Source organism: Leucopleurus acutus (genome assembly GCF_964270905.1).
Source record: "Leucopleurus acutus genome assembly, chromosome: 3".
Classification (NCBI taxonomy): domain Eukaryota; kingdom Metazoa; phylum Chordata; class Mammalia; order Artiodactyla; family Delphinidae; genus Leucopleurus; species Leucopleurus acutus.
This window is the reverse complement of record NC_139145.1, coordinates 32,075,311-32,101,429: the sequence shown is the minus strand read 5'-3', so window position 1 is coordinate 32,101,429 and position 26,119 is coordinate 32,075,311. Positions and strand designations below refer to the sequence as shown.

Sequence of the window (26,119 nt, the reverse complement as noted above, 5' to 3'; positions counted from 1 at the left end):
GTTATGTTAGGAGGCCCTGGCCCCAGGGAACTCTGAGGCTCCCGGGACATCCATGGTCCCTGCTGTCCTAACCTGGCTGGTCTTCCCTCCAGCCACCCCCTGTCGTGAAACCTTCTTCTCTGGTCGCTGCCTTTTCATCGTCCCTCAGGCTTGTCGCTGCTGTTCTCCCAGCCTGCCGGCCCCCTGCTCTCCCCGATCACACAAATTCTTCAAGACCCCTTGCAAATGGCTCCTTCTCCAGGAAGCCTTCGTGGGTTAGCTAGCACTTCTCAGACTCACCTAGAGGCCCCTTAAAACCGGTGGCTGGGCCCGACCCCAGAGCTTCAGAGCACATCTGAAGATGTGCATTTTTCTAACAAGTTCCGGGCTGCTGTTGCCGCCGCCGCTCTGGGGCTTCACCTCGAGAACCACTGGTTTGCACCAATGGTTTTCAACTGGGTTTGTTGGAGGTGTATTGGGGGCCTTCGTGAGAGTTTGTGTGAAGGAGGAAACTTTGCTCCCCCTGCCCCAGCCCAGCAGGGCAGCTTTGCTTCTGTGCGTTTAATATGATGGAGTTCCATGTAAAGTTCTGATTGAAGAAGGGATTTAGTTACTGGGAAAAAATGCTGCCCTTCACTCACCCGGATCAAATGTGCTCTCGCTTCCAGAGGGGAAGGGCTGGCCTCTGGGTGTGGGTCTCTCTCACACCCTGTGTTTTCCCCAAGTAAAGGCTCTCCTTCCACGCGAGGTTCTATGTGATTTTCAGTGTAACACAGACAAACATTTCTCACTTGAGGAGCTGCTTTTATAAGTATTATAAAAATATTTATAACTAAAATAATTTTTAAATGTTAATAGTCTAGAATTCATTTTACTGAGAAGTAGGAGAAAATTCTAACATGTTGAACTAGCAGAGCTGTGATTTCACAGATGCTATTACTCAAGCTGAGGCTAAATTTAAAAAGTGAACAGATTTAAAGCCGACGTAAGGTAGCGTGTTAGGTAACAGCCCAGCTGACATACTGATAATGTAAAAATCAGGGTGATGGTTGGAAAGACTGCAGTTTAGGAAAAACTGTCCTTTAGAACAGTTTGAAAGTCACTTGAGGAGTCCTGCTCCCTCCGTGCTCTGGAATATCTTCCCCTTGAGTTCCATGCTCATCTCCCCCTGTTTTCTTTCTTAAACTAATACAAGATTAGGATGACGTTTTGAAAAGGGCATCTCGTAAAGCAGCCTCGTCCCCATTGGAGCGCAGGCTCCGGCCCAGTAGCCAGCTGGCCATCTACCTTATGGTAATGAGGTGTCATCTCCCCACGGGGTCTGCCTTCCGCCCTTCCACTCCTGCCTCTTCCTCTGAGACCACCTCTCTCGCTCCCACCCGCCGCTCTGTGCCAGCGGAAAGTGGGGGGGGGGGGCAGGGAGAGGCGGCACCAAAGCCGTCCTGGCATCTTCTCCTAGTGCTGGAAGCAGGCGCGAAGATGCGAGGGGGGCTTGTGCAGTGGGGGCGGGACTTTGGTCCTCACCTGTACACCGTGGTCGGCGGGGAGCTCAGGCTGTCGTAGACGAGCCTCACGTGGCCCTGGTACAGCTCCAGCGCCAGGGGGTCATTGTCTCCCTTGTAGAGAAGGATGCCGTTGTCCTTGTCCGTGGCCACCTGGAGGGAGTCATGAGGGTCAGGGCTGCCCTGAGTCCCCACCTCTCCCGTCCCCGCCTCACAGAGCCCTCTTCCAGGCGGCCTCTTCTGAATGAGCCCTGGATCTGAATTCATGTCCGTACTTCCTCCTTCATCTAGTCTGTTCATTTCCATAAGGAAGTCCTATACTTAATGCTCCAGCAAATGCTGATTGAGCAATTCAACTCCACAAATATTTATGGAGTCCCCTTTATGTGCTGCTATGTTTTTATGTACGTGTATGTGTGTGTGTGTATATGTATATATACACATATATAAAAATGCCTGGAGCCCTGAGCTCTGACCTAGCCTCTTGGGGCCTTGGTCTCTCTGTATAAAGTATAGTAACAATTATAAACAAAATACTACCAATTACTACTTAATTCTGTGTTTACTATGAACCAGGCAGTGTGTTAAGTGTCACCTAGGGAATTTTTAAAAACATAGCGTCTGGGCTTCACCTCAAACCACTTGCATACAGATCTCCAGAGGCCAGACGCAGGCAAAGATACGAAGTGCCCCAGGAGGTTCTAAAGTGTTGCCAGGCTGAGAAGCACTGGTCTCAAAGCTGCTGCCCAGAGGGCGTCTGTTTGCCAGGCACAGGGCACCAGGGGTGGGGCTCTGTGACCAGCCTCTTGGCCCCCACTGCCTAGCCCAGGAGCAGCTGATGTTGGCCTGGGGCCAGACCCTGGCGGAGCCCAGGTCCACGTAGGAGCCCTTGCCCATGAAGGTGACGGGGAGCAGGGGGTCTGACAGGACACTGGGCTGTCCGGGGCACTGGGTGCTGCACTGGGTATTGGGATGTAACACTTGCGTCCCTGGGTGTCTGGGACTGAGGGACGAAGGCAGGACGGCGACGCGGGGACCAGGGGCGAGGGCAGTGATGGCAACCAGAGCTTCTTTCTTGTGTGCGCCTGGGGTCAACCCCCATCTCAGAGGCCTGCCTGCTGGACTGTAGGCCCCGCGAGGTGAGGCCGTGTGAACGTTCACACATCTCTGCAGCCCCAGTGCCTCGAATGGTACCTGGCAGGGGTGGATGCCCAGTGGATCTTTGTTGAATATTTTCTCCATAAGCTTATACCTGGGCTAGTGTGGCCATAACCAGAAGGAAGAAAGGGCCTTAGCTAATGCTATGTGGCGGAGCCACTAACTGGCCTGCGCCCTCTAGCTGTGTCTCTGGGGTCCCTCCTGCCCACCGAGCCTACAGGCAGGGGCCTGCTCTTTATCATACCCCTTCCCTTCTCCCTCTGCCCCCCAACAGCACTGAGGTCACCCAGAAATGTAGCCTGGAAGAACTAGTCAGGTCCATAGGTAAGGAACTCGACAGAAGTTAGTTGGAAAAGAATTTGGTTCATACTGAACGGTTTCCTGTTCCCTGAAAAACGCCCTGCTCCCTTGTGCCTCTGGGCCTTTGCACACGCTGATCTCTGAGGCTGGAATGCACCACCCCCCTTCATCCTGCACCATCAGCCCCTCACCCTTCCGCCCTTCTCCAGGCAAGCTCCTACTCATCCTTCAGATCTCAGCTTAGTTCTCATTGCCTCTGGGGAGCCTTCCCTGATTCTTCCCAGCAGGCTGGTATCACTGCCCCGCCCACATGCTCCCACAACACCCAGGGTTGTCATCCCGCCCTGGGCAAGGGGCTTTGCCTGTCTTGTCCACCACTGAATCCCCAGTGCACAGTGTCTGGCATGTAATAGTTGAATGAATATTTCCTAGAGACAAGAATGAATGAGGCTGGAGTGGGGGCTGCTCTTTGCAGCGAGAGCTGGTCAGGAGCTGTCTATCGAACCCTCTGGACAGAGCTGGTCCCAGTCTCCCCAAGCTGAGTGTTGTCCCTTACGATGTGTAGGGAAGGGGGCAGGACTGCTGCCATCTGGGGCATCCCAGCTGTTCTCGGAACAGTCAGAGCTTGGGGGCATGTTAGGGTCCTTCCAAGGGCTGGGTGGGTGGGGCGCACCTGCAGGGAGATGTTGGCCTGGGGCCGGACCTTGGCGGAGGCCAGTTCCACGTAGGAGTCCTTGCCCACGAAGTTGACGGTGATGAGCTTCTCGCACCTTGGGCCGGCAAAGCCCGGGGGGCAGCGGCAGGTGGGCTCCTGCTGCACCACGATGCACTGGGCCCCGTTCTGGCACTCGTACTGGTCGCAGGGGCTTGTCTGTAGCAGGACCATGGGCGGGGGGTGCTCGCAGTAGAGCCCGCTGGGAGGGAGGAGAGGAGGATGGGGGGAGGGAAGATGGGGAATGGTGAGAGGAGACATCAAGTTATTTAGGCCAAAGAGCCGCTAGCAGAGACCGTGGCATGAGAGGGAACTGAGACTAGTTCCAGCCCTGCTAGTGACTGGGGCAAGGCCTGATCCTTCTCTAAGCCCCAGATTTCCCTTTTTCTTTTTTTTTTTCGGTACGCGGGCCCCTCACCGTCACGGCCCCTCCCGTCACGGAGCATAGGCTCCGGACGTGCAGGCCCAGTGGCCATGGTCCACGGGCCCAGCTGCTCCACGGCAAGTGGGATCCTCCCAGACCGGGGCACGAACCCGCGTCCCCTGCATCGGCAGGTGGACCCCCAACTACTGCGCCACCAGGGAAGCCCTCCCATTTTTAAAATAATGGGGTCAGACTAGAGCACAGGTTCTCAATATCAGCGTCATCAGAATTGCCTGCGATGAATTTGTTGAAAGTGCGGATTCTCATCCAGCCATGGATCAGTGGATAAGCAAAACGGGGTACATACACACAAGGGAATAACACTCAGCCTTGAAAAGGGCATTCAGACACATGCTACAGTATGGATGGACCTTGAGATTACACTAAGTCAAAGAAGCAGAGAGAAAAAGACAAACGCTGTCTGATTCCACTCACATGAAGTACCCAGAGTGGTTAAACTCATGGAAACAGAAAGTAGAATAGTGGCTGCCGGGGGACTTAGCTGGTGGTCCAGGGGTTAAGACTCCATGCTTCCAATGCAGGGGGTGTGGGTTCAATCCCTGGCCAGGGAACTAAGATGCCACGTGGTGCGGCCAATAAATTAAAAAAGAATGGTGGCTGCTGAGGCCAGGGGAGGGGGAACAGGAAAATGTTTAATTGGATACAGAGTTTCAGTTTGCTAGATAAAAAGAGTTCTGGAGGACTTCCCTTGTGGCGTAGTGGATAATAATCTGCCTGCCAATGCAGGGGACATGGGTTCAATACCTGGTCCAGGAAGATCCCACACGCCGCCTAGCAACTAAGCCCGTGCACCACAACTACTGAGCCTGCGCTCTAGAGCCCGCAAGCCACAACTACTGAGCCGATGTGCCCTAGAGCCCACATGCTGCAACTACTCAGCCCGTGTGCTGCAACTACTGGAGTCTGCATGCCTAGAGCCCGTGCTCTGCAACAAGAGAAGCCACCATGCACCGCAATGAAGAGTAGCCCCCATTAAGAGAATTCAGCACCACCAAACCAGCTTTACAACAAATGCTAAAGGAACTTCTCTAGGCAGGAAACACAAGAGAAGGAAAAGACCTACAAAAACAAACACAAGACAATTAAGAAAATGGTAATAGGAATATACATATCGATAATTACCTTAAATGTAAATGGATTAAATGCTCCAACCAAAAGACATAGACTGGCTGAATGGATAGAAGGATAAGACCTGTATATATGCTATTTACAAGAGACCCACTTCAGATCTAGGAACACATACAGACTGAAAGTGAGGGGATGGAAAAAGATATTCCATGCAAATGGAAATCAAAAGAACGCTGGAGTAGCAATTCTCATATCAGACAAAAGAGACTTTAAAACAAAGACAAAGAGAGACAAAGAAGGATACTACATAATGATCAAGGGATCAATCCAAGAAGAAGATATAACAATTGTAAATACACACCCAACATAGGAGCACTTCAATACATAAGGCAAATGCTAACAGCCATAAAAGGGGAAATCGACAGTAACACAATCATAGTAGTGGACTTTAACACCCCACTTTCACCAATGAACAGATCATCCATAATGAAAATAAATAAGGAAACACAAGCTTTAAATGACACATTAGACAAGATGGACTTAATTGATATTTATAGGACATTCCATCCAAAAAAACAGAATACACTTTCTTCTCAAGTGCTCGTGGAACATTCTCCAGGATAGATCATATTTTGGGTCACAAATCAAGCCTTAGTAAATTTAAGAAAATTGAAATTGTATCAGGTATCTTTTCTGACCACTACGCTATGAGACTAGATATCAATTACAGGAAAAAACTGTAAAAAAATGCAAACACATAGAGGCTAAACAATATGCTACTAAATAACTAAGAGATCACTGAAGAAATCAAAGAGGAAATCAAAAAATACCTAGAAACAAATGACAACGAAAACACGACGACCCAAAACCTATGGGATGCAGCAAAAGCAGTTCTAAGAAGGAAGTTTATAGCAATACAAGCCTACCTCAAGAAACAAGAAAAATCTCAAACAACCTAAACTTAAACCTAAAGCAATTAGAGAAAGAAGAACAAACCCCCCCCCCCCCCCCCGCCAGAGTTAGCAGAAGGAAAGAAATCATAAAGATCAGATCAGAAATAAATGAAAAAGGGCTTCCCTGGTGGTGCAGAGGTTGAAAATTCGCCTGCCAATACAGGGGACATGGGTTTGATCCCTGGTCCAGGAAGATCCCACATGCCACAGAGCAACTAAGCCTGTGCGCCACAGCTACTGAGCCTGCACTCTAGAGCCCGTAAGCCACAACTACTGAGCCTGTGTGCCAAAACTACTGAAGTATGCATGCCTAAAGCCTGTGCTCTGCAATAAGAGAAGCCACCGCAGTGAGAAGCCTGAGCACCACAATGACCCAATGCAGCCAAAAATAAATAAATAAAATAAATAAATGTATTAAAAAGAGAAATAAATGAAAAAGAAATGAAGGAAACAATAGTAAAGATCAATAAAACTAAAAGCTGGTTCTTTGAGAAGATAAACAAAATCAATAAACCATTAGCCAGACTCATCTAGAAAAAAAGGGAGAAGACTCAAATCAATAGAATTAGAAATGAAAAAGGAGAAGTAACAACTGACACTGCAGAAATACAAGAGAGATTACTACCAGCAACTATGTGCCAATAAAGTGGACAACCTGGAAGAAATGGACAAATTCTTAGAAAAGCATAACCTTCCAAGACTGAACCAGGAAGAAATAGAAAATATGAACAGACCAATCACAAGCACTGAAATTGAAACTGTGATTAAAAATCTGCCAGCAAACAAAAGCCCAGGACCAGATGGCTTCACAGGAGAATTCTATCAAACATTTAGAGAAGAGCTAACACCTATCCTTCTCAAACTCTTCCAAACTATAGCAGAGGGAGGAACACTCCCAAACTCATTCTACAAGGCCACCATCACCCTGATACCAAAACCAGACAAAGATACTACAAAAAAAAGATGTCACAAAGAAAGAAAACTATAGGCCAATATCACTGATGAACATAGATGCAAAAATCCTCAACAAAATACTAGCAAACAGAATGCAACAGCACATTAAAAGGATCATACATTATGATCAAGTGGTGTTTATCCCAGGAATGCAAGGATTCTTCAATATACACAGATCAATCAAGGTGATACACCATATTAACAAATTGAAGGAGAAAAAACATATGATCATCTCAATAGATGCAGAGAAAGCTTTCGACAAAATTCAACACCCATTTATGATAAAAACCCTCCAGAAAGTAGGCATAGAGGGAACTTTCCTCAACATAATAAAGGCCATATATGACAAACCCACAGCCAACATTGTCCTCAATGGTGAAAAACTGAAAGCATTTCCACTAAGATCAGGAAGAAGACAAGGTTGCCCACTCTCACCACTATTAGTCAACATAGTTTTGGAAGTTTTAGCCACAGCAATCAGAGAAGAAAAAGAAATAAAAGGAATCCAAATCAGAAAAGAAGTAAAGCTGTCACTGTTTGCAGATGACATGATACTCTACATAGAGAATCCTAAAGATGCTACCAGAAAACTACTAGAGCTAATCAATGAATTTGGTAAAGTAACAGGATACAAAATTAATGCACAGAAATCTCTTGCATTTCTATACACTAATGATGAAAAATCTGAAAGAGAAATTAAGGAAACACTCCCATTTACCATTGCAACAAAAAGAATAAAATACCTAGGAATAAACCTATCTAAGGAGACAAAAGACCTGTATGCAAAAAACTATAAGATACTGATGAAAGAAATTAAAGATGACACAAACAGATGGAGAGATATACCATGTTCCTGGATTGGAAGAATCAACATTGTGAAAATGATTCTACTACCCAAAGCAATCTACAGATTCAATGCAATCCCTATCAAACTACCAGTGGCATTTTTCACAGAACTAGAACAAAAAATTTCACAATTTGTATGGAAACACAAAAGACCCCGAATAGCCAAAGCAATCTTGAGAAAGAAAAACGGAGCTGGAGGACTCAGGTTCCCGGACTTCAGACTATACTACAAAGCTACGGTAATCAAGATAATATGGTACTGGCACAAAAAAAGAAATACAGATCAATGGAACAGGATAGAAAGCCCAGAGGTAAACCCACACACATATGGTCACCTTGTCTTTGATAAAGGAGGCAAGAATATACAATGGAGAAAAGACAGCCTCTTCAATAAGTAGTGCTGGGAAAACTGGACAGCTACATCTAAAAGAATGAAATTAGAACACTCTCTAACACCAAATAAAAAATTAACTCAAAGTGGATTAAAGACCTAAATGTAAGGGCAGACACTGTAATATAAACCCTCAGAGGAAAACATAGGCAGAACACTCTATGACATAAATCACAGCAACATCCTTTTTGACCCACGTCCTAGACAAATGGAAATAAAAACAAAAATAAGCAAATGGGACCTAATGAAACTTAAAACTTTTTTTTTTTAAATTTTAATTTATTAATTTTTTTTTTTTTTGCGGTACGCGGGCCTCTCACTCTCGTGGCCTCTCCCATTGCGGAGCACAGGCTCCGGACGCGCAGGCTCAGCGGCCATGGCTCACGGGCCCAGCCGCTCTGCGGCATGTGGGATCTTCCCGGACCGGGGCACGAACCCGTGTCCCCTGCATCGGCAGGCGGACTCTCAACCACTGCGCCACCAGGGAAGCCCGAAACTTAAAAGCTTTTGCACAGCAAAGGAAGACATAAACAAGATGAAAAGACAGCCCTCAGAATGGGAGAAAATATTTGCAAACGAAGAAACTGACAAAGGATTAATCTGCAAAATATACAAGCAGCTCATGCAGCTTAATATCAAAAAACAAACAGCCCAATCCAAAAATGGGCAAAAGACCTAGATAGACATTTCTCCAAAGAAGATATACAGATTGGCAACAACCACATGAAAGGATGCTCAACATCACTAATCATTAGAGAAATGCAATCAAAACTACAATGAGGTATCACCTCACACCCGTCAGAATGGCCATCATCAAAAAATCTACAAACGATAAATGCTGGAGAGGGTGTGAAGAAAAGGGAACCCTCTTGCATTGTTGTTGGGAGTGTAAACTGATACAGCCACTATGGAGAACGGTATGGAGGTTCCTTAAAAAACTAAAACTAGAACTACCATATGACACAGCAATCCCACTACTGGGCATATACCCTGAGAAAACCGTAGTTCAAAACAAGTCATGTACCATAATGTTCATTGCAGCACTACTTACAATAGCCAGGATATGGAAGCAGTCTAAGTGTCCATCGACAGATAAATGGATGAAGAAGATGTGGCACATATATACAATGGAATATTACTCAGCCATAAAAAGAAATGAAATTGAGTTATTTGTAGTGAGGTGGATGGACCTAGAGTCTGTCATACAGAGTGAAGTAAAGTCAGAAAGAGAAAAACCAATACCATATGCTAACACATATATATGGAATCTAAAAAAAAAAAAAGGTACTGATGAACCTAGAGGCAGGACAGGAATAAAGATGCAGACATAGAGAATGGACTTGAGGACGTGGGTGGGGAAGGGTAAGCTGGGACAAAGTGAGAGAGTGGCATGGACATATATACACTACCAAATGTAAAACAGATAGCTAGTGGAGGGAAGCAGCTGCACAGCACAGGGAGATCAGCTCGGTGCTTTGTGACCACCTAGAGGGGTGGGATAGGGAGGGTGGGAGGAAGGGAGACGCAAGAGGGAGGAGATATGGGGATATATATATACGTAGAGCTGATTCACTTTGTTATACAGCAGAAACTAGCACACCACTGTAAAGCAATTATACTCCAATAAGGATGTTAAAAAAAAAAACAAAACAGAGTAGCCCCCACTCGCAGCAACTAGAGAAAGCCCGCGTGCAACAACAAAGACCCAACACAGCCAGAAAAAAAAAAGAGTTCTGGAGATGGATGGTGGTGATGTTTGCACGGCGATAAGAACGTACTTACTGTACATTTAAAAATGCTTAAGACGGTAAATTTTGTGTTATGTGCATTTTACCACAATTAAACTTTTTTTTGTTTGAAAGTGTGGGTTTCCAACTCCTTCTCCCCACCCCCGATTCTAATTTCGGAACTCTGGGGTGGGGCTCTGGAACTTATATTTTCACAAGCCTGGCATGCAGATGGTCTCAATCAGGCTTTGGAACCAACTGCCTTGAGAACTCATGGTTCCTTCCAGGCTCACGTTCTCAGAGTCTGTGACCAGGGCTCGGCTGCACAGTGAGATCTATACCTCCATGAGTACTGACATGTATACAGGACTGTCCCCCAGTCTGACCCCCCTTACGTGGTCCCTGCCTCCCCTCCAGGCTCCCCTGGGCCCTTCCCTTCCAGTCAGTGTGGGAGCGAGAGCTGGCACCCTCATACCCCTTCCACGTACCCCACAGACATCTGACCCCCTGGCCAGGGCCTCCAGTCTCCCGTTTCTCTCCTGGATTCACTGATTCCAATGACTGACCCCCACACCCTCCCATTCACCTCCATTTTCGTGCCATTAGGGCACCATACTGTTTTTGTTCTCCAGCCTAGAAAGAAGACTCCTGCCAGCGTGGCCATGTGGCTACCCACACCCTGCAAGCTGGGCTCCAGAACGGTGGCATCTTTCGTTAGATGGAATCACGCCGAAGTTTGACATGATATGAGCCGGACCCTAAGTCCGACTTCCACATGGTTGCCTTGGGTACCTCTTTTTTTCCATCTACAGCATGGGGCGAACAAGGTCTGCTCTGGCACTTGGAAGGGCTGAAGAAGGTTTGGGGGAATAAAGGCACCACAGAGACCTAGGGCTAGGGCTGTCTGGGTCGCCACCCTGGCTGCCTGGGCCCACCAGCCCCCAGCCCGCTGCCCCCTGCCATCCGGCCCCCTGACCATACCTGAAGCCCTGGGGGCAGATGCACGTGTAGCCGTTGACCGCATCCACGCACTGGGCCCCATGGCGGCACCTGTGGGCTGCGCAGTCATCACTGTTCACCTCGCAGAGCTTCCCGCTGTAGCCAGGGAGACATTCGCACCTGGAACACAGCGGAGCGAGGCTGTTCTACGGCCTGGCCGGCTTCTAGGCAGCCTCTCCTCTGTCTACCCACGTGGCCAAGTCCCCGCAGCCCTTGCGGGCTCCCCAAAGCCTGGCCTGCAATGGGTCTCCTGGGCTGTCCACAGCCTCTGGTCACTGCAGTGCGATGTCTGCCTGCTTCACGTGGGGCATCTTGTCAGGAGCCGGCTGAGGAGTGCAGGGCTGCGGTCACACAGGCTTTGGCTTGGCTCTACCACTGTCTACATAGAACTAATGTCCAGCTTAGCCTGCCTTTGTGCCAGGCACTGAGCTGAGCACCTTTCAGAGTGCCTTGCTAAGGCCTCCCAGCACCCTGTGAAGGAGGGCCGGTCCCCCTCCAATACCAGAGGAAACCAGGGCTCCAGGAGAGCTGACCTGACTTCTCCGAGGCCCCCGCCGTGTAACACTTACGTGTGTCAGTGATACTTCGTTTACAGTTAACATGTGTCAGACCCTGTTCTCGGTGTATCTGCCACGCACTGCCTCTCTGTGTTTCAGTTTCTTCACTTTTCAACGTGACTGATGATCGATAACTTCACCTCTTATGGTGGTTTTAAAAATTAAGCGATACACTCTGCGCAGGCCACTAGATCCACACTGAGGAAACTGTCAGCGTGATATGTAGAACGTGCTGATAAGGACACTCCCTTTGATTCTATTCTATTGTTTGTTCATTTTTTCCCAGGGATTCGGGCTGATATAAGAAGGTGAATCCCTTTGCCCTTGATAAATGCCTCCTGGTCTCCAGGGGAGAGGATGGGAGCTACTGACCCAACCCAGGCCCTGCAGGCTGGCCCGCCCCTCCCTGAGGAGCTTGGTGTCAGCAGCTCCATCACGTCCCTGCTAGCCCAGGTTTCAGCCCGGCCAGAGACTGGCTGCAGCGGGTCTCCCTAAACATGAGCCTGAGACATACATCTCTGGGCTCCTCTGTCTGGGGTGACAATGTGCCGAAGTCCCAGCAAGGAAGAGACCAAAGGTACCACCTTACTCACAGCGGCTTCAGCACACAGGCACGTGTGAACACAAATGCTTCCTGGCCCCTCTACCTCCGGCAGGGCCTGGAGCCTGCACACCTCTCTGGGCTCACTGGCTGAATCCTGCTGGGCGGAGTGTAAATAATAACCACAGCCTATCCAGGTCAGAGGAGGAAGGTGGTATGGGCAGGGGATGGTGTGGTACGGGTGGCCAGGCGGGGAGGGAAGTGAGACCTTGGAATACTTATGTGACACGGGAGCCTGACGGGAAGCATCAGGACAAAGGGATAGTCGTCCCTCCGCCCTCTCCTCACTCCACCCCCTTTAGGATGGCTGGAAGTGGGCTGGAATCACAAGCAGATCCTGGCAGTGCTGGGGCTGCCAGAACACGGTGCATGCCATGGACTCAGCATGGCAAGGTAAGATACTCAGGGGGTGGGGTGTCCCTGGAGGGGGGCGAGTTCTAGAATCTGAGGATTTACTGGACCTGCGTCCAAAAGCTGTGAAATCTGCTAAGATCTGACCTATTTACCTTTACTTATTTGATGGGTAAATTTGATATATGTGACCTATTGCTGCACCAGAAAGTGCAAACTTTCACGTCTTAGCCCCCATTCCTTCCTAGTCTTTTTTTTTTTTTCTTGCGGTACGCGGGCCTCTCACCGCCGTGGCCTCTCTCGCTGCGGAGCACAGGCTCCGGACGCACAGGCTCAGCGGCCATGGCCCACGGCCCCAGCTGCTCCGCGGCATGTGGGATCCCCCCGGACTGGGGCACGAACCCGCGTCCCCCGCATCTGCAGGCGGACCCCCAACCACTGTGCCACCAGGGAAGCCCCCCTTCCTAGTCTTTTAAAGGAACAGCTCGGGGATGCCTTTTGGGGGCACATGCTCAATATATCACAAGCCAGGCCTCTGCTAGGGTTAAACCTGGCCCCAGCAGGCATCTGTGTTTGTGTCTCCTGAATTCTAAGAAGTACCTGCAGAGCAACTCAAGCTGTATGAGCTTCTCCAAGGCAATACTAGCTGCTCACCCAGCCTGATAAGCATGGAATTCGAGGCTACTGAGCAGGTGTTTATGAGGAATTAGGGAAGCCATGCTCCCTCGCAGATGAAGCAGTGGAAGTCTGGAGGAAGATGTGTTTACATCCTTCTTTCCTCCCAGTGCTACAGCCCTCTCCACACCTGCGCTTCCTAAACGAAACACCCAGGGGTCTTGTTAAAGTGCAGCTTCTGATTCAGGGAGTCCGGGTGGGGCCTGGGGATTAGTATTCCCAACAAGCTCCCATGGGATGCTGATACTGCTGGTTCATGGACCTCACCTCCAATAGCAAGGATCTCTACAACACTTCTTCATCGGCCAAAGACAAGCATCTGGTGGTATAACCTGCATTCCCTGTTGTCCTCAAATGTGTTGCCTTTACCTTTTTTCTAAAGCGTAAGGGTTATGCAATTTTGATACGCATTCGACCTACTGATTCTGGTCGAGGAGTTACCAAGTGACTTCATGAGCCTCTGGATTTAGCCGAGGAATCAGTCAGGCCTGGATTGACTCGCATCCCTTTCTGTGCACGTGTGTCGGCTGCTGGCTCCACCTCCCTGAGCCTCAGCCCCACACAGGAGGTGGGTAACAGTTTCTACATCCTAAGATTGCTGAGTGTTAAGCGAGATAATAATGCACAGTGCCTGACACAGAGGGAGCGTTCAGTGCATGCCAGCCACTGCCATCTTTGTTTCTGTTATTACTTTCAGTGTGTATGGGCAGTGTTCATTATTATTTTCAGGGCTTCAGTATATTATTACTTCAGTGTTCATGTCACAGATACTGATAGAGTACTATCTGTTCTGTTGAGTTGAGGCCTCATTAGAACAGCATACAAGGAAATCCCCAAGGATAAACATCTTCAAACTTGGGCAGAGGTTGCACTGACTGCACATCTCTTTTGTTAATGCCCCTGTTCCCTGCCTTGGGATGTGAGTTGTTATGGTGATGGCAGGGGAGGGCGATAACATTATAAAATGCTGCACTGGGAGAAGGGACTTTTCATTTAAATGCATCTCAAAAAGAAAAAAAAAATCGACATTATTGAGTTGGCCTGTAGACCTCTTCAAGATTCTAAGAGACACTGTGCATGAATATCTCAATATTATCTCAACATTCTGAAAGCGAGACTGGTTTCTATATTCTATATTGTCCTTGAACTCAAGGGGTCTTGGTTACAGCAGAGAGAGTTTCCAGGGACAAGCAGTAGAGAATCGTGATCTCTGGTCCTAAGTCTCTAGCACCCCATTCCCAGACCTGTACCCTGGACCACTTCTGACCAGTCTCCAAGCTCGCCATGCTCGTCCAAGCCAGCTTCCTCTGAGCTTGCCGTCCACTCAGCCTGGAATGCCACTGATCTCCTTTCCATCTACAGATATTCTCCCCACTCTTCACAGCTCAGATGCCCAGTCGCCATCACTGCCCCTTCTTAGGTACACGTGAAGCACTTTTCCTGTCAGTCCAGCCGGCTCAGCTTTGGGTTCAAGTTTGTGTTTTAAGCATCTCTTCCTACCCCTTTGCTCTTCCTTCAGTTGAAGAGCAGCCCTGATCTGAAGTCAAATCCTGGAGTGGGAAAAGCAGGGTGGGGGGGAGGCATCCCTCGCTCTTACTCAAGCTCAGGCAACTCGATTATGTGAAAGCCCACCTGGCACACCTCCGAGGGGACGGGAGCAGGTGAGGCAGACTTGAAGGAGGGTGCACGCACCAAAGGACCGCAGCCTCCTTTGCTCCCTCTGAAGCCAGAGGCCCTACACGCCTCTTGTGTTTTCCCTGGTGGTAAGTTCTAGGCTTGGGATATCCAGATAGAAAAGGAAAACACAAGAAGAGGTGCTTATGGCCCCCTCTCACCCTCACCTACTCTAGACTCTTCTCCCACCTGTGGGGCTCCCTCCTTGCAGCGCATCCCAATTCCACCCATTCTTTGGTGGTCACTTCACATCCCACCTCCTAGGGTGGGGGGGCTTCCCTCTCTGCTCCAGAAAGTTCTCCCCTGCCCCCTCCTCAGACCCCCAGCGGCACTCAGAGCCAGAATCTAGCGCCCTAGGAATTGCTTTTCTTAACCTTTGTTTTGTGTCAACTTTTCCTCCCCCAGGTCCACGGCAAGGGCCTTGGAGGGAGGGAATTGAAAACCTCCTGCGCTACCCACTGCCTTCATTACAGTGAGGATCTGGGGCCTGAGGGAGAGGGAGAGGGAACAGAGAGGACAGACACAGAGGCTCAGAAAGAGAGACAGAGAGAGACTAAGAGGATTAGACCATGACTGGTCAGAGATACAGAAAAGTACACGGTAACAAACAAGTAACAGGCAGAAAGAGAGAGAGAGGAAAAAAAAATGTGGAGGGAGCCCCAGAGTCTCTGCCTCAAACCCAGACTGCTGGAGCCGGGTCCTTGGGACCCGGTGCTGGGCATGAACGAGCCTCACCTGAATCCTCCGTCCAGGGAGACGCACTTTGCCTCATGCTGACAGAGGTTCATCCCGGGCACACAGTGGTCGATCACCTCGTCGCACAGCTCACCTGGTGGGGCGGGTAGAGAGAACCCAGGCATCAGGGAGGGTACCAGGGGGATGCCCTGGCTAGAAGTCAGGTTCATCCAGCCCCTGGCCAGGAGGTCATGGGTATCGGGGGCCCTGCATTTGCTCTTTTGGCGTCTCCTTTCTCCTGTGCCTCAGCCTCGGTTTCCCTGGCAGTGATCATGGGAAGACTGCAGGGCCTCACCCGGGCACGGTCACTGCACCACCATAGGGGCGGCGGCAGCTGCAATCACCCCTGACCTTGGGCTACGCTTATTTATTTTTCCTTCCACACCCATGTGTGGAGCACCTCCCGTGTGGCAGCACTGTGCTGGGGACACAGCCGTGACCTGGCCCTGTCCCCTCTCCCCCGCCATGGCTAGTGCGGGGGGTGTATCTACAAATAAGCAGGCAATTAATTACAACACAGAGCTGTCAGCGCGATGACGGGAAAACTCAGTGGAAACCCAGAGGCTTCCTGGAGGAGGGGACAGCGCTTAGCTCAGTCCACCTGTTACAGATAAGTAATAAGCCCCTTGGATTTTCTCAGAGAAGAAAATATGGAAAGAATGTGAAGTTCTGGTCTCTGGATACATCCCCTTTGAAATTCACAGTGTCAGAAAATGCCGAACAGGCCATAAATACCCAAGGATATAAGCCCTGAAATACTGACACCACCTGAAAGTGTGTTTTGGGAATGTGGGAGGTAAGATAGGACAGCAGGGGAGAGGCCCCTGGCAGATGCATCTCTGAGTTTTGCGCTTCCTCACATTCCACCCCCGGCAAGCCAGGTGGAGAGGGATCTAGAAGAAACAAACTTCCAGCCAGGGAGGTTCATTCAGAGGACAGGCGTGGGCAGGAGAAGGCAGCCTGGGCCGGGCTCCCAGGGGACAGGGCGGAGGACGGCCGGGGAGAAAAAGCATGACAGGCATAGCCCCGGCGTCCGTTCTCTGTTGCGGTGAGGATAAGCTGACTCCCACCCCGTCCTCATTTTGCCCCGGTCTCTCAAGACCACAGAGAGCACTGTGTGCCTTCTAAGCCTCCCCTCACCTGCTGGAGACACCCCGAGAGGTGCGGTCTCTGTGGGGGACACTTTTTGACGTTTTCTGGCACAGACAAAACCACTACGTCCCATTCTCAGGAACAAAGTACAACAAGCCAGAACTGCACCCCGGTCCACGGCAGACGCAGGCGGGAAACCGCCTTAATGCGTGTTTCCTCAGCTCCCTCCACCCGTGCCCATCTGCCCACCGTCAGTTCAGACCCGAACGGAGCGTGACCACAATGCAAGTGCCTCTGTGCTGGCTTCAGACACCACCAGGGCTCCAGGGTTCCCGAAGGAGGGGATGAACATGAACCAAATGAACAGACAGCTGAAAGGGCCCTGGGGAACTGTTCAAAGTGGGGAGGAGCTAGTGATTTGCAGGGGGTGGGGTGGGGGGTGGCAGAGGGTAGACAAGCTAGAAGAGAGAGGGCCTCTGGAAAGCCCCTCATAACACAGTACCAGGTCGTGGGGGTTCAAGACTTTGTCCAGAGGGGGACAGGAGGTGGAGTCTTTGGAAGAAGCTAAGAAGGTGGTGCTCTTCGAATGCACGACAAGCCACAGCCTGCACACGGCAACCCGCGCTCGGGCGTCGGGGCTCACCTGTGTACTCTGGTGGGCACACACACACATAGGTGTTGATCCCGTCCACACAGGTGGCGTTGTTCTCACAGTCGCTGTCCTCGCAGTCATCTGGGTTGATCTCACACCGCTGCCCCTCGAAGCCCAGGGGGCAGGAGCAGCTTTGGGGATGTGTGGGTGCGAAGAGGGGAGCGCGGGTCAGGGAGAGGGGTGGGTTGGAGCGGCAGAGGGGAAGGTGGGAGATAGAATCAGTCAGGTTTCTCCTCTGGATGGAGGTCCCGGACAGCACGGTGGACCCAGGAGGTCTTGGGGTTCTGAGCAGGAAGACCCTTAGGAGCCTAAGAGGGCATTTCATCTAGTCCCCTGTCTCCGGGCAGAATTCCATCTCCCCGGCCCTGGATGGCTACCTCGCCAGGGGGCGATTCCCATTGGCTGTGCCTCCTTCACCGCTCCCCAGCTGGATGTAGTTTCCTGGGTAGAGCTTAAATTCCTCCAGCTGTCTCCTAAGCAGCCTCTGGGTAGTCTCTCTTGTAGACAAGGAGAGAAAGAGCAAAACGAACCCTGCCCTTTTGGTGATTTTCTACTCAAGGGCAGCCTTTGTATCTGCAGCAGGACACAGATCAGGCTCTGCAACCAGGTTTCTTGGAAGTTAAATTCTGCGTCTCAGTTTCCTTATCTGTTGACTGGTGCTATTACCTACCCCCTGCAGGGTGGCTGCAGGCATTAAATGAGATTATACAAGTAAAACGCTTAGAAGGGTACACAGCACAGCGAAAATGTTCAGAACATGTTAGCTAGATTTAATTCTAGGCAAAACTACCCACCTCCTTAACCTTATTCTCAGGGATGCCATTTCTCCCTGTCAGGTATTCCTGCTACTTCTGAGCCCCCTCCAGCTTCTGGGGGCTGAGGGAAGGGTGGGAGGGCCCCTCTGCTGCCAACACTTTCTGGTGAGCCTGGCTTAAAACACCCTAGATGAGTATGATGCATTTCCTTAACCTGTCTCTGGAGTGTTAAACCTCTTGGATAAAAACCTCAACCCCAGTCCTCTGCCCGACCTTGGCCACTTCCCCAGGATTAGACGTGCAAAGTAAGTCGGTTCTGGGCAGCTGACAAGGGGCGGGGTGGAGGGGGGGTGGGGGTGGGGGGGGCGCTGGGAGGATGCAGGTGGGAGCTGAGCGTTTGATTAAAGAAGCGCTGCAGGGAATCTCACTCTTTCTGTGGCCCATCCCCCCTCGTCAGGGACCAGGGACATACACCCCCATCCACAAACGTGTGTTCCAGCCTCAGACCTGGAATTCCAGGCCTCTGTCCATTTCAGAGACTGCTCTGACTTGGGCGTTTAGCTAAACAACGAAACTAAACGAATAGGAAGTGGATTTTTGTGGTCCTAGAGTCCTAAATAACCTCCTTCCCTCTGTGACCTGAAAACTGGGTCACATTTTCTACAAAAGGCTGGGGGAAGGGTCCTCGGGCCTGAGCTCTGGAGCTGGAGCAAAATGACTCTAAGTCCTTTTTGTTTCTCTTAGGGACCCTGGCCATTCATGAAAAAGGTCATTTCTTCAGAGCCAGACAGTGGGTAGTTTTCCAAAGATCTTAAACCACAGTGTTGGCTATTTTCTTCAGATGAGTTACTCTGACTCTCCCCAGAGCTTTAGGACTGCATAAACGTGGGGTGAGAGTGACTGGTCAGGAGAGCTGGGGTTGCTCATGGACTGGACAGAGGGTGGGAAAGAGGCTAAAGTTTTTTTCTGTCCTCGCTGGAAACCTTACGGGAGGTAGGGGCGGTGGAGGGGGTGGTGGTGGAGCTATCAAGGATATCTCAAGAGCAATGTGTGCGCTGTAGGGACAGCTCTCTTTTGAGCAGAGGGACAATGTGTCAAGACTGGAGAAGCATCTGTATGAAGAGGTAGGTGATGCTTCCAGAATTCTGACCAGTAAGAGGTGTCATGGATTGAATTGTGTCCCCTCGAAAAGATATGTTGAAATCTTAACCCCCCCCCCCCAACCCAGTACTTGAGAATGTGACCTAATTGGGAAACAGAGTCACTGCAGCTGTCATTAGTTAACTGAAGACCACATTCACCAGAGTGGGGTGGGCCCCTAATCCTATATGACTGGCGTCCTTATAAGAAGACGGCCGTGTGGAGACAGACACAGGGAGAAGGCCATGTGCAGCTGCAGGCCAAGCAATGCCAGAAACTGCCAGCAGCCATCAGAAGCCAGGAAGGGGCGAGGAAGAATCCTCCCTTGCCGGTTTCAGAGGGAGCACGGCCCTGCTGACACCTTCAGTCTGGGCTTCTGACTTTCCAGAGCTGTGAGAGAATCCATTCTTTGGTTCCAAGCCCCCCAGGCTGCAGTACTTTGTTATGGCAGCTCTAGGAAACAGAGGAGGGACAAGGGAGCAAAGCCTCCGTCCGAACAGGTGGCTCTCCCTTTGCCAGCCTGCCAGGTGCCGCCCTGAGGGGCAGTGCTTTCCTGCTGCTTGAGGATCCCACAAGAGCTATACCCTCCCAGGGGTGTGGGCCGCATTGCCTGCACCCTCCACCCCATTTTCCTAATCCTGTGGGTCTGGGCCATTTTCCTTGAAAATTAAGTCCTAAAACTATTTCCAGTTCCTTTGAAATCCTCAACAACGGAGGATGGAGACAGCTCCTTCTGCTCACCTGCAGAGAGGGGAGCAACACAGTCGCCTGCAGGGGGCCCTCCTGTCCCTTGCCGAGGCGGGTCCCTGGGCTGGGGGTGGCAGTGAGGGGGCACAGGGGGCAGGGGCAGAGCCAGGCTTTCAGTCCTGGAGGCGTGATTCCTGGCTGAGGCCAGGTGGCCACCACCGTGAGATTTCTGGGTAGTTTCTCCCCCCACCCCCCGTGGCTCTCAGTGGGTGAGAGTGTGTTGTTTGGCCTGCTCCAGGCAGGAGAACCAACTCTGCCTAGCATTTCACATTTTAAGAGTTGATTCTGATGGGGCTGGCTTGGCAGATGGACACGTGGGCGGCTGGGTTCCCTGGGGAGAACCCAGAGCCCAGAACCTGATGTCTTTCGCAGAACACGCAGCAACCCTGGTCAGAGGGCTTTTGTTTGCAACCTGAGCGCTAAGACCTCCGCACACAGCTTGCCACCAGATGCCCCCCCCCCTTTTACTGCCTGACCCGCTGGCTCACTGGGGGTGCCAAACGGGCCAATTGCCACTGGTCTGCTTTGCCAGGGTAGGGCCCGGGAAACTGGACATGTGCACACAGCTGGGAGGGTGGGAAGCAGGGAGGGGCCTGAGGTTTGCCAGAGCGGCAGAAGGCCCGCTCCAAGGACAGGGGGGAGAAGAACCTTAAGTGCCTTCTACCCCTTTTCTTCCTGAGCTCTTAATGCCAGGGAGGAAAGAGGTGAGGCTTGGAGACTCAGGAATGAGTGTCAGGATATGGGATCTAGAGCCAATCAATTCTGTGCCTCAGTTTCCTCATCTGTTAAATGGGGATAGTACCTACTTGTACCGGATAGGGTCCTCATGAGGATTTAAATGAGGCTTAGAGTCACTGCCTGGCACATAATGAGCGTGTAATCGATGTCACCTATTATTATTGCTTTTTATAACACAGAAAAGAGTGGTGGAATTACCAGGCTGGCAGGTCTTTGAGCCATTATCCCATCCTACTCTGACTTTAGCCAGCAACTGTGGCTTCCCTTGGAGGGAAGCCAACTGTGGCTTCCCTTCTCCTGGCTCTGGAGACGGACTACCTGAATTCAGATTCCTGTACCGCTTACTGTGTAACTGCGGACAAACGATTTATCCCTTTGATGCCTCGACTTCCTTATCTATACAAGAGGGATAGTAGTAGCTGCCTTATAGGGAGTGAAGAGCCTTGGAGTCATTCACATAAAGGGCTGGGCAGAGTGTGGGCACACACGGGAGGCGCATAGCTGTGCTCCCTCAGCCTTCCCCAAGAGCCTGACCATGAAGACTGAGAGGAGGGAGGGCCCGAGGGTGAGCCGTTACCTGAACCCATCGCTGTGGCTCTCGCTCAGGTGGCAGGTGCCTCCGTGCAGACAGGGGTTCTGGAGGCAGGTGTTGATGGGCATAGTGCAGTCTTTTCCCTGAGGAGCAGGAGAGAGAGAAGCGTGTGGTTAGGGAGGCTTTCTGTGGCTGCCATGACGAAGAGACCCCTGTGGGTTCCCAGCGTCCTTTGGGATGAGGTCAGGGAGATGGAGGCCCTCCCTGGGACAAGCCTGCTGTGTGACCCAGAGAAAGCCCGAGGGAGCCCTTGCCTTTGGTCAGTCCACAGTGAGGAGGGGAGGAACGCTGAACTCAGGAGTCTGGGCCCCAGCTTCACTACTTCCCAGACTTCACCCGCTTTTCGCCATCCTACCATGTAGGCCGAGAGCAGGGGCTTTGGAGCCAGCAAGACCTGGTTTCATATTCCAGCTTCACCTCTTCCTGGTTGCCTGACCTTGATCTTGCATAATAAGCCTTTTAACTTCTACAAGCCTACCTCATAGAGCTCCTACCAGAATTAAAGTAGACCTTTCAATAAGGAAGTGCTTAATATTACATAACACATTTAGCACATAGTAGATGATATTATTACTAGCCTCACTGAGGCTTAACGGTAATCCACAACTTGTAGGGTGGACTACGGCTGAAGTGTGGCCCACAGGCCTTGGCCCTGTAAAGTGACAGCCCCCCAGAGAGTCATCTTTGATTGGCCTGGACGTGGGCCCAGGTGTTGGCATTTACTCTCAAGTTCTGCAGATGATCCTGATGTTAGGCCAGATGGAGATCTCCTGTGAGACAGAGTTTTGGGTGGAGTGGGATTCCTTTGGAGCAGGCCCCCCTGAAGGGGATGTCTGAGCGTGTGTAGGTGGGGAAGAGCGTGTCGGGCAGAAGGAACGGCGAGGGCAAAGGCACCGTGCAGGGAGGCTGAGACAGGGACTGTGGATGTCAAGACCCAGCGTCCCAGGGAGCATTGATCCTCTGCGTCCAGCTTCTCCCCTGGGACCCGTGGATCAGTGCTGCGCCCAAGCCTTGGCCGGCAGTCCTCGGGAGGACCTGGGGGGTCTGGTGGCGGCAGGGAGGCATCTGCTGCGTTTGTTTCTCGGCTGTGGGCTCGGCGTGGGCGCCGTGCCAGGCGGGGTGGATCGCGGGAGTCCTTCCACTGCCACACCACCTGCTCGCCATCTGCCTGAGAAAATCCTCTTCCCCGCTCTGCTGCCGCCGCCAGTGCCCGTGAGGAGCGGACCGGGCTCTGTCGAGCAGTGCCGCCTTCTCACTTTCTCCACGCCGAGCCTCAGGCCCTGTCTCCAGCCATCTGAAGGCAGGCCTGCGTCTGTCTGCTTCCTCTTCGAGCCCCGTCACCAGTAAAGGGCCCGTCAGAGGTTTCTCGGAGGGGACGCGGAGAATGCAGTTCGGGTTGGGGTCTGGTTGTATCCTAAACCAGAGCAACGTGGGATCCCTTTCAGAAAGACCACGTGTCGATGGAAACTGCGAGGCTCGTTCTCACTGTCGTTTATGGAGCACATTTTCTGCTCCAGGCCTCACGCTAAGTTTTATATCGCGTATAATGTGCGTAACACCCCTGCAAGACTGGTATGGTTGTTATTACCCGCGTTCTTACAGAGAGGGAAGGCAGACTTGGAAAGTGAGGTGCTGCACCCACGATCGCACAGCAGTAAGTGGAACAGGCACGGCTGAACCCGACATCCAGTCCCAAGCCAGCGCTGGGCACCGCGATGCTATGCTGGGCACTTATTCTGCCCCTCTCAAAACACGGGCTCTGCAGTTAGGCTGGTCTGAGTGCACATGCTAGTCCGGCTACTGCTACGTGCCTTGAGGAAATTACTAGTTCTCTCTGAGACTTTTCATCATCTGTAAAATGGGAATAAGGATGCCTACCCCACGGAGTTAAGGAATGATTAGAAATCACACTCATATGAGGCACCTGGCAGGTAATGGTAGCTCCACAGTTAAGAGCTATTCAGAGCATGACCATGTGATTGTGGGGCTCTGGGATAGAGCTGAATGGGGGTAATTAAAAGACTTTTTCAGGTCTTTGGTTGTTGCTAAGTAGTTCATGTGTGCGCACGTGCGTGCGTGTGTACGTGTGTGTGTGTGTGTGTGTGTGTGTGTGAGAGTGAGTGTGTTTGTAAAGGTTGTGGCTGGGGCTTCTAGCTTCCTTTACAGGAAACCAGCAACATGACACCTGTTCCTGATGACCCACTCCGCACCCTGGTGTTAGGGACCGGCATACACGGTACAGTTAAAAGGCTTCCATATGACAGCTGCTGAGGACTTACTGAATGTTAGGTACTGTCCTAGGTGCGCTGCATGTGTTTCTGTACACTTGATTCTCCCAGCAAGGCTGTGTGGCAGGTCCCAGTGTGCCGATGGGAGGCCTGAGGTGCAGCCACTGGCCATCACCACCCAGCTAGGGAATGACAAAGCCAGGATCCACACATGCTGCTCTGTGTAAATCCACAGCCTGAGTTTTCTCCACTGAATTAATACAAGGGAGTTTGAGGATCCAGGCGTTTGAGCATGTTTGCTTAATTTCTAGTCTTCCCCTACAATATGTATGTGTGTGTGTACGTACGTGTGTGTGCAGGGGCGTGGGTCTGGGACTCCTGTGGGTGTGAGGCCTGGGGTTGGCTGCCCGGGGCAGGAAGGCTGTCCGACTGGCCTCATAGGAAGCCTTTGGCTCTCTTGTCTCAGGCTCAGGCCCATAGGTGGCACTCTGACACTGTCTATTGGAAGCACAGCTACAGCTGAGAAAGCCACCAGGGAGCCCCGTTCCCCAGAGGCAGTCTGCCCCTCAAGCTTGTCACTATACACATAAATCCCCCTGGGGACAGGACACCCGGGGATGCCAGCTCCCTCCTGCTCAGCTTTACCAGGTGGGTGCATCAGACAGGCTGGGGACTGTCTTGAAATTCTCGACGTGCCTAGTGCCTGCAGATGGGTGCCCTGGGATGGCTGGAATCTGGGAAGCCAGGAGGGTCCTGGGGAAGAGGACCCAGTCACGGCTTTGCTGACCCCAGTGAGGTGCAGTGAGGGGTTCAGCTACTCAGGAAACCTCCAGGAGAAAGTGGGGGGGGGGCTTTGGAATCATGTAGCCCTGGGTCTTAACCCAACCCTACTGCTTACAAGCTTGGGCCAGTAAGTCAAGCCCTTTCAACAGTCTGAGGCTCAGTTTCCACATCTGTAAAATGGGAATCAATAAGTCCTTCCTCACAGGGGAAAAGATGACTAAAATGCCAAGCAGAGTGCTTGACACATCATCCACACTTTATAGATGTTAATATGGAGGCAGGATAATGTTCTAGATGCTGCTGGGTGAGGAGAAAGGAGGGAAGGGTTATTCTGGAATTAGCCTGGATTTCTGGGGAGGACAGGAGAACTGGGATCTCCATCCCAGCCCTTGTTGGCTGATCTGAGCCTGTCAACCGTGAAGGCTGGCCTTTTAATCCTCCATCCCTGTATCCTCCTCAAGCTGGAACCAGTGCTTCCAGGGCTGGCTGTCCTGAGGACAGGGAAGGGAGGTGGGGGGAGGACCTGGGAATCACCCCGGAGGGAGGTCAGTGTGGTGGGTTCAAGGGATGCCTCTACTTGGAGGTACTTTAACTCTCGGAGACTTAATTTCCCCATGTTCAAGAAGGAAAATACAAATATTACATTTCCTCCTTATCTCACTGCATCACTGTCGAGACTACATGGGGTCCTCTATGATGGGTGTGAATGGGATACAACTGGGCAGCCCCCAGCAGTGCTGGGGAGAACGGGAGAGTTGCTGGCAAATGCTGTTCTGGAGTGACCTGTAAAGTGGACTTATCCACTGTCCTTGGGGAAGGGAGAGTCAGCAGTGAACAGTGCCCCTCCCTGGACCGCGGATGGTAGGGGGCGGAGCCTCCTGTCATACCTTGTAGCCGTAGGGGCAGGCGCAGCGGTACTGCTCGACGGGATCCTGGGTACATGTCCCGTTGTTCTTGCACGGGCTGGAAAGGCAGGCATTGCACTTGGCCACAATGTTGATGTCCACTGGCCCTGGACAGCAATACCAGAGTGTTGGTGGCAGGTCCCCAGGTAGGCTCACTGTCACACCTCCCTCCTCCTCTGCTCTGGCCCCTCCCTCAGTCAGCTACCAGCCCCTCCCATCTCTGTCCAGAGGGCAGCTGGCCCTCCGCAGCCAGCACATCCAGTCCAGCTAGAGTCCCATTAATTCAGCCATCATCCAGAGAGGAAAAAAATCACAGCGGGACATCATTCAGAAGCACTTCTCAGTCAAATCAATTACGGTAATTAGCCTGAGCTGATTCTGGTGCTAATCTGCAAACAATGCACCATAATTAGAAACCCCTTGTGTATCTCTTTCTGTTCGGGGAGCTCTCGGCCCAGGCTCCATTTGGACCTCCCATTTATCCTTCCCCAAACACCCCTCCTCATAGTCTGTTCAGGGCTAAGGAGGGCACAGTGCCCGGGCCAAAGGCACACATCACATAGGAAGCTCTCCTTGTAGAACCCTTGAGTCGGCAGGAAGAAGTAAGAAATGGGCCCGGAAGACACAGCAACGATGCTGATGAGGGATTACAGTTTCAACTGTGTCCTGCTCTCCTCGGCCATCAGGGCTGGAGGGAGGGAGGCCACGTCCCTACACAGAGCTTTGTAACAGGGGCTGTGCTACCGCTGCAGCCAGTGTTGACAAAGCCCTGGATAATCAGGCCCTATTTCATGTCAGGACTTTAAATGATCCCAGGATAACAGTCATCAGTTTGGAGATTGGCTTGAGACTGACCGCAG

At 51.4% G+C, this 26,119-nt stretch overlaps 1 protein-coding gene across 2 annotated transcripts in view; it reads right to left on the bottom strand.

The window, feature by feature from the left end:
- Nucleotides 1-26,119, bottom strand: part of SLIT3 (slit guidance ligand 3) — a gene marked incomplete at its 5' end in the record, with an annotated part of 610,658 nt that overhangs the window by 26,946 nt on the left and 557,593 nt on the right. Inside the window, 7 exons of one of the 2 annotated variants that reach the window (XM_082835732.1) lie at nt 1,504-1,634; nt 3,613-3,853; nt 11,017-11,154; nt 15,628-15,721; nt 17,363-17,502; nt 21,329-21,426; nt 25,242-25,414. In XM_082835732.1, coding sequence (XP_082691858.1) covers nt 1,504-1,634; nt 3,613-3,853; nt 11,017-11,154; nt 15,628-15,721; nt 17,363-17,502; nt 21,329-21,426; nt 25,242-25,414 — 1,015 coding nt within the window. The remainder of the gene's footprint in view (nt 1-1,503; nt 1,635-3,612; nt 3,854-11,016; nt 11,155-15,627; nt 15,722-17,362; nt 17,503-21,328; nt 21,427-25,241; nt 25,415-26,119) is intronic. The other variant, XM_082835733.1, reaches the window with a different exon arrangement.